This window comes from Grus americana, chromosome 13 (assembly GCF_028858705.1).
Source record: "Grus americana isolate bGruAme1 chromosome 13, bGruAme1.mat, whole genome shotgun sequence".
Lineage (NCBI taxonomy): Eukaryota > Metazoa > Chordata > Aves > Gruiformes > Gruidae > Grus > Grus americana.
Window position 1 is genome coordinate 21761898 of NC_072864.1, and position 8372 is coordinate 21770269.

The window sequence follows — 8372 nt, forward strand, 5'->3', positions numbered from 1 at the left end:
TTAGGTGGCAACAACTTCTCAAACTCCCTCCCAGAGATAGTCTAGCAAAATATGTAAGGCTGAGTTTCCTACCAAAATACACGAGTTCATCCTGTCTCCTGTTGCTTACCTCCAGCTGGAGAAATAAAAGGCCTTGGAAGAAGTGGAAAATGGGACTGATAGACCTAACCAAGGGAAACAGCTTCTGGCTCCACCCATGGAGTGTCACGGGCTGCAGGAGCTGTGGCATCCCCATGCCTCCCTAATCCAACTACGATATTGGAGGATGAGGGAGAAGCGCAGCACCAGCTTCCTCAGGACTCACTACCTGCTGTCTCGCAGATGTTTAAGCACTGCTGCCATGCTGTAGCAGGCAACTTGGAAGCTGTCTTGTCACCTCTGAGTGCCTGCATCTGGGAACAGTTTGGGGTTTGCTTATTTTTAAATACAGGGTGCTCTGGCACTGATGCTGGGGACTAGAGCTGAGAATTTCTGCTGAGAATAGGCTGGTGTGAGAGCCCCAAAAATGATTGTGGCCTGGGGAACCACGGTGGAGCCTGAGGTTTTGAGTCATGGCAGTTTGGTGGCTGCTGAAGATAAGGGCCAGGCCTAGGAGGGACGAGCTCAGCATAGGGTGTGCTTCTGTCTGGTATTGTTGAGGAGTCTGGAAAGTGCCAGGCATGGGCCTGGTTAGGGCAACGCTAACTCTGTCTGTGGCTCTGTTTCAGCTGCTTTCTTCCAAGACTGCATATCTGAACAGGACCTGGATGAAATGAACATTGAAATCATTCGAAACACACTGTATAAGGTAAATGAGTCTCTGGGAAGGGAAAGAGATATTAACTTCCCTATTTTATTCCTAGCATGACTACAGCTCTGTCTTGGGTCTGGAGCTGGCTTTCTTCAACTGAAGGGGAGAGGATATTTTCCTCTTAGAGTAGATTTAAAAGTAAATTTGCTTTCTCTCTATTTTCTTCCCTGGAGTGGTGATAGAGTGAGCATGATCAAGAACTAGTTGCATCTGCATGGAAAGTAAAGATAGAGCTCTTGGAGGGGCCTGACCTCCAATCACCCAGCTGTGCAGAGTTAGGGTACCAGAGCTAGGCAGAGTGACTTTTTTTTTGGAGCTGTCAGGCTGTCAAGAGTCTGTGCAAGAGATTTTTTTTTTTTTTTTTTTTAGAGCTCCTGCCTTTGAATAAATTTCCTCAGGCCCGAGGCAGGCTGCTCCTTAACCACACGAGTTTAGATGTGTAGTTAACTGCATGCAAAGGGCTAAAGCGGCTTGATCCTAAACTTGGTTGAAGGGCTTCCATGGGCTTGGCTCTCTTTCTCGAGCTTTTTCAGAAGAGCCTCCAACAGTCTGCTCAAGCCTTTGGTGGCTGTGGTTGGAGTTGGATGCTCTTGGTAGAGCAGTGTAAAAGGTGCAGCTGGGGTGGAGGAATCCTGCAGGCTGGGGACAGTATTGGCACAGGGATGTGGAGGGGCTAAGGATCTCCTTGTCCTGAGCCTGCATGGGGAGCTGTTGTTGTCTCCTCTGCAGGCCCGGTCTGGTTTTAGCTGGTGGTATCAAAGCATGTGTTTATGTGCAGGCTGTGGCTATCGCTCCATCTCAGCTCTCCGGATTAAGGGTGGGATGCAGATTGTATCTGCCAACCTTGTTTTGGCTGGTCACAGCCAGCCTGGAGTCAGCGTGACCTCTGCTTCCTAAGGAAGCCGTGGCCCGTTTGGTGAGGCAGAGAACAGGTCAGGCGTGAAGAAAAGAAGGCAAAGAGAGGGGAGAAGGAGCCACTTGTGGCCTCTGGCATGTACTGGTCTTTTGCTGTAACGGGGGGAGGTATGCCTGTACGCATAAATACCTGCACCCTTGCAGGGTGCAGACCTCTGAGATGAGGCAGGGAGCAGAGTAAGCACAGGGGTGAGTGGGTTGGGGGGTGCTGTCTCCTTTGGTCCCAGCTGCCACATCCTTTCCCATCTCCTTTCTGAGGATGGATGCTGCTTTGCATTCTGTTCTTTCTACCTCCAAATTGAATGTGGATGCCTGACACCCCTTGGTGTGTGCTGGGACTGATTCTTGATAAAGAGCAGCCCCAGCGGAGCCCACTCTGTCAGTAACAAAGCACAGGGATGCAAGGGTGGAAAAGGTAACCGCTGCTGCCAGACTCACTTGAAGCCACCTCTCTCCCCCAAGGACTGGAAAATGTTTAATACAATGCAAATGGTCTTCACAGGCAAATGAGGGAAATAAAACCAGGTCTTAAAATCTGCACAGAGCTGCTCAGAGGAACAGAGCAGGCAGATGCCTCTGTCCAGGAGGAGTTGGCATGGGAAGGGGAAGCACCACCTCCCAGACCTACTGGAGGTTTTTTTGAAGGAATCCGTGAGCATGTAGACAGAAGGTTTGAACAGGATTCATAGGAGGAGAGTAATTGCAAAGGTTTCATGTTAGCAATGACAAGTGAGAAGGTTCTCAAATTGAAATATGGGTAAGATGGGGAGCAGAGGTTAAAAGTAAGCAGTCGACTTTTAGTATAGAGGGTGGTCAGTAGCGGAGTCCTACAACAGAGGTGTGCCGGCATTATCATCTTCAATGCTTGCTCCCTTTTTTCCATGTCCTAAATGGGTATGTTGAAGTGAAGCTGGCTGACTGTTGGCCCTTTGGCAGCCTTCTTGTAGGAACCTGCTGAGCTGAAGGAGCTTTGTGACTGGACAATAAAATATAGCAGGCAAATCAATGTGGATAGATGTGGAGTGATGTATGGGAGAGGCAAGGAGGTCATCCTAACTCTGCTTGTACAGTGAGGCTCTCCTTGTTCCTTTCTACTACTAAATGAAATCTTGGGTTATGATTGACTTAAGCAAGTGCTTCTGTGTTCATCTGTAGCGCGTTTGTCCCGAACTCTGTCTCGTTCCTCTCCTCTCTGAATATGAACAGCAGAAGTTGCTAAGGAGGACACGTTTAAAGGTTTGGGTACAATGACTTCTGTATGGGAAACTACAAAACCAGTTGGCATTCCTCACCTGGAAGAGGAGTGAATTGGAGCTGTGGTGGTAACCGCAGGAAGTGTTGGAGAAGTCAGCATGGATGGACAGGCCACAGGTCTCCCTTCAGGCTGGGTGTGATGGACAAATGAGGCTAGCAGGAGGCAGAATGAGTGGGTTCATGGAAGTAAAGGTCCATTAAGGATTATTAAATGCAAAGTGATTACAGTTTCTGGGGTTGAGGGTTTCAGGACACTGGAGAGTGTCTGTAAATTGTTGTCATCTCCGGAGGGGTCCACAGGGGAGGGTACCCAGTGTGGCTGTTTTACAGTCTGTGCTTCCATGGTGCCTGTGATGCTGGATCCTCACTCAGTGCTGGATATTTGAGTTCACCTACTTTTGCTTCTAAAGCCTTAAGTTTGTGTGTGAGCTCTGGGAAGGGCAGTGACTGAACCTCTCATCTGGGTTCCCTCTTCTGTCAGCCTCAAGCAAAGTCCGTTATCCATGGCCTTGTTCCTGCGTAGCTCTGCAGACTGATGCTCTGTGCTCTCCTGCACTTGAGCAGTGGCAAGTTTGTTTTTGATGTGTGATGCTCACCCAGCAGCATCCTCTTGCACTGTGTGTGGTAACAAATATTTGCAGAACACAGTAATCCAGGTGCTTTCCTAGTGCAGAGGCTGAGGGTGTCCAACACATGCATTCTTGGTCCATCTTCAGTCCTGGAGCTGTTGTGACAAAGCAGAGATTTGTGATGTCTCAGGATCATTGTATTCCATCCCTTTTAAGTGATTCCGGTTGCAGCTCTCTGTCTAGGGAGGTATTTTATCACATGATGGCTCCTTCTGAGAGAGTTTTTGCTGAACAGCACTTTTAGCCATGCACTGCCTTCATGGGCTCCCCTTGGGAGATACAGTCATCTTCCAGCTGGATTACGGTACATCTCTGCAAAGGATTATGTTTCCTGGAGGCAGCATAGCTGTGCCTAGCCTTATATGTTTTCTGCAGTGCTCCAGTTGGGATGGAGACCAAGCGGCTGCAGTGCGAAAAGAGAATTACAGAGGATGGCTAGTTTCCTTCACAGATGTCCTGTCTCATCTCTTGACTCTGCTTACACAGCGGTACTTTCTGAGCGTAGGTCTTGCAGCTATAGTTGTGTGGCTTGGCATGTTTGTGGAGGCCAGAGCGGGGTCAGGAAACCATGTGAGACTTTAGTAAATGCTTTGGAGTTAGACGCCTCAAAGGAGCAAAATAGACTTTAACCTTGTTGCCTGGGGATGTTGCCTGCAGTAAACTCATGCAGTCGCTTGAACAAACCCAACCACAACCCTTTGTGCCCCCAGCTCCTGGGGGAAGCACTGTCCCTCATGTGCAGCAGCCAAGTTCACATGGGATGAGAGTGCCTGTGCTGTGTTATAAAGTGTTTGGAGCATCCCTGCCTGCTGTTTTGTCCCCTGCTGAATGGCCCTGTGGGGCAGTAGATGAAGAGTGCTCATCTGCCGTCTCTCTTCCAGGCTTACCTGGAGTCCTTCTACAAGTTCTGCAAGGTGCTGGGAGGTACCACAGCAGATGCCATGTGCCCGATCCTGGAGGTAGGTCTGGAAACCCCTGTAGCTGGATGGTATTGCTGTGATATTTGTTGCTCGGGCCCAGCCTGTCTGCCAACATTAAGGATGCTCAAGATATTCTTCAGCATCCCTGCACACTCTGCTCACTGGGAGACCTAGGAAGACACTGCCTGCACATGACTTTGGACAGGTTGGGTTCCCTAGTCCTGGTCTTGCCAGATGCTGACACATCTGTTGCCTTCATGGCAACATTTCCATCCTCTCACATGGACAACGAGCTGGAGAACAACCAGAGCTGTTCAGAGCATGGCCCGTCTCCATGCCAAGGCTGACTGTGGGATGTGCAGGGCTCAGGGGCAGTGGGTAAGAGAGACTCCAGGACCTTGGCAGGGTTCTGATTTATGCCTGGGGTGGGAACTTCCTCACCTGACTGCTCCCTAGGCGTCAGCTACTGGGCATACTGGGAGCCTGCACCGGTAGCCTGTGCACGTCCCAGGCAGCCTGCTCGTGCTGCCCTCTGATGTGGCTCTGTTCAGAGCAGCGTCGGTATCTGCTGGCCTCTGGCAAAGATGCTGCATCCTAAGGTGAACCACTCTTCTCCCACAGTTCGAAGCTGACCGGAGGGCCTTCATTATCACCATTAACTCATTTGGTACTGAGCTGTCCAAGGAGGACCGAGCAAAGCTGTTCCCACACTGTGGCAAACTCTACCCTGAGGGCCTGGCTCAGCTGGCCAGAGCAGATGACTACGAACAAGTCAAAAATGTTGCTGACTACTACCCTGTGAGTGCTTTGGGGTGAGGGCTGGTGCAAGGACCTGCTCTGGGTCAGGGCTTCTCGGGGATCTGGGGGAACTTTTGGATTGACAGCCTGGGGAGGGCTATCTTTTGCTGCTACTGTTGGTCCTGTGCTCTACTTGGCCAAGGTGGAGTTGGCTCACCTGGGACGCTGTTGGCTTGTCAAGTCATGGCTACCGTAGCAGTGGTGATAGGGAGACCAGGCGTGCCCTGTGTGCCCTGTCCCTGGGTGTGGGGACTGCCCTTGCCACCAAACCCTTGGGGTGTTGGTGTGGCAGCACTGACAGTTTCTCTTTGGGTGGTTCGGGGTGGAAATGTGTCTTCAGCAAGAAGTGGCGTGCTGTACCTCCAGGCCTAGGGGTTCGCTCTGAGCTCTGGTTCAGTCGCGGGGGAGACGCTGACCTGGGAGCACACGTTTGGATGTGTCTGGCTTCCTTAAGCCGCTCTTGTGCATGGCTGGGGACCTGTTTGGAGTCAGAGCATTCAGTGTTCCCTTGCTAAAGCAGCCAGGGCACGTGCCAGTGTTTGTGGGCACAGGGGCCTGGCCCAAACACTCTGGTCTGTATGTGGAGGGGTCTGTACCTGATGCATCCTCCCTGCAGACTCAAAGTGATGATATGGCTTTGAGCACCGTGTGTTTCAGAGAAGGGGTAGGATCTCTGGCTGGACAAGCTCACAGATGACATAAAGGCTTTCTTTGCCTTTCTGGGGATTGCCTTCAGCCGGTGTGCGTGCAGCGCAGCCTTGGCAGCATCCTGTTACCGTTGTTCTGTGTGCACAGGGCAGGCTCTTGGCTTCTCTGTGTCCTCTGCTGACCTGCCATGGTGGCTGGGGTGTCTGTTTGATGTACGTGGCCTAAGAGCGCTGCTGAACTTGGAGGGCTTTGGGGTTTGGGTATACCCTCTTGTAATGTCTTCCTGCAGGAGTACAAGCTGCTGTTTGAAGGGGCTGGCAGCAACCCTGGAGACAAGACTCTTGAAGACAGGTTTTTTGAGCATGAGGTGAGTGAGCCCCGAGACGCTTCTCAGCACGTGCTTACCTGTGCCATTTGCAAAGCTCAGGGTAGCGGCAAGCTTGTCTGCTGTGCTGTCAGCAGTGCTGTGGATGAACAGAGCTTGGGGGAAGGAAAAGGACGCTAGCCCGCTGCTCCAGCAAGGGAATGGGGGCCCAGCATGGTTCTCGGTCCATGTTCTCACCCAGACAGATTAGAGCAGTGTGGGAGGCAAGTTTGGGGCTGCTGGTGGGTATTTGGTACACTGATAGCAAAACCAGAGTGTAATTATGTGGGAAAGGAGGATTTTCAAATGTCAGAGCCTGTCCTGAGCCATGTGCTGTAGGTTAGAGCTGCCCTGAGGACCTAGAGAGGTGCAGAGCGAGATGCCTGTGCTGAGCCCTCCAGCCTGCTAGGGAAGCCATGAGACCTCCCAAGCTACTCCAGGCCTTGCCTTGGCCAGATCCTCCCATCTGAGGTGGGCAAGTGACACGTCCTCCTCTGGGCTTTCCCCAGGTGAAGTTGAACAAGCTGGCCTTCCTCAACCAATTCCACTTTGGAGTCTTCTACGCCTTCGTAAAGCTGAAGGAGCAGGAGTGCCGTAACATTGTGTGGATCGCAGAGTGCATCGCTCAGCGGCACAGGACCAAGATCGACAACTACATTCCCATCTTCTAACCCTGCTCTGCTCCTGTCCGACCCTCCCGCCCCTGGAGTCCAGAGGGACCCCTGTCTAACTCCCTGAATTACCCCTTGCCCAGACTCCAGGGATGTCCCATCTGTGGAACTGGCTCAGATGAGGAAACTGTACAGTTGCTAGTTAAATTATTCACAAGCTGAAGTTTGTGTGTGCTGTGAGGGGTCCGGAGGGACCAGTGGCACAGGCTTGGCCCTGTGTAGCAGGAGGGACACCTCCTGTTGTGTATCTAATAGTCCCCATGTTACTGTACTAATCCACTGTATGCGCTTAGGCTCATAGAGCAAGCACCAGCCGGGGGATTGCTGCCTCCGAGAGGTTCCCACTGCCGCAGAGGAATGCATCGGGTCTGCCGTGGCTGGGGATCCTCTCTGTCAGTGCTCTGTGCGCCTCCTAGTCAGTGTTGTTCCTGTGAGATTTAGTTTGTGATTTGTAGCGTAGCCCATGCTGCTGTGCAATCCCTGCATCCCCCTGTAGCTAACCCTGACCTGGGAGAGACTGGGCAGCCCTGGCCAGGACTGGGAATGCGAGGGCAGAGCCAGATCTCCAGCACCATTTGCACTAGCGCAGCTTTGCCATGTCCTCAGAAGCGAGTCTCATCAGCCTCCCCTCTGCCCTGCAGCTTGAAAGGGCTCTGTAAGCTGGCTGAGCTCCTTCCTCCTCTGAAAACCCACAACCATCCAAGAGTCGGGGCTCCTCTTGGCTCTGTGGATGGTGCTGGACCCCTGCACCCCCCGGTGCAGACATCCAGGCTGGTGCAGCCTCCTCCCCTGCGCGGGGCATCTGGACTGGCACGGCCGTGCAGCTGTACGGACACAGCTGGCTGTTGGGCAGGGCAGCCCTCAGATCAGGCTCCACGTTGTCACCTGGATGAGTACAGAGGGGGGCCAGTGGCAGAAATGTCCCACGCCCCGTCCAGGCCCTGCTTGTCTGTGGTTAGGGGGTGGGAGCCAAGCCCTTGGCATGGTGTGGCAGCCCTGCTCCTGGCTGCCAGCTCCCACTGGCACTTGAGATCTGGGAGATGCCCCGGGCTGGTGTGGCAGTGGGGAAGCCTTGCCGGTGGGAAACACGTGCTTGGTGCTGCTGCTGGGAGGGATGGATGGAGAGCGGCTCTGTCCCAGCTTGTGCTGTGGTCACCTCTGCGGTGTTTGTTATGCCATGACCCCCTCCTCTCTACACCAATAAATACCTGCCTATTGCACTCTGCTCTCCCTGCTTACTTGGGTGCCTGCTCCCCCGTCCCCAGGAGGAGCCCATGTCTGACACGGAGCCTCTTACCCATGGAATTTGATACTTGTAGTAGTATTTGCATGACTTGGGGCTCTTGCTTCTACCACGGGCAGGGAGGTCTTGCCCCCCCACCT

At 52.7% G+C, this 8372-nt stretch overlaps 1 protein-coding gene across 4 annotated transcripts in view; it reads left to right on the forward strand.

The window, feature by feature from the left end:
* ATP6V0D1 (ATPase H+ transporting V0 subunit d1) overlaps positions 1-8209 on the forward strand; it is a 35688-nt gene extending 27479 nt beyond the window's left edge. For all 4 annotated transcript variants that reach the window (XM_054841086.1, XM_054841084.1, XM_054841085.1 and 1 more), the window contains 5 exons: positions 708-787; positions 4470-4547; positions 5130-5306; positions 6244-6321; positions 6828-8209. In XM_054841086.1, coding sequence (XP_054697061.1) covers positions 708-787; positions 4470-4547; positions 5130-5306; positions 6244-6321; positions 6828-6989 — 575 coding nt within the window. In that variant the 3' untranslated portion in view covers positions 6990-8209. The remainder of the gene's footprint in view (positions 1-707; positions 788-4469; positions 4548-5129; positions 5307-6243; positions 6322-6827) is intronic.
* The last annotated feature ends 163 nt before the right edge of the window (positions 8210-8372 follow it).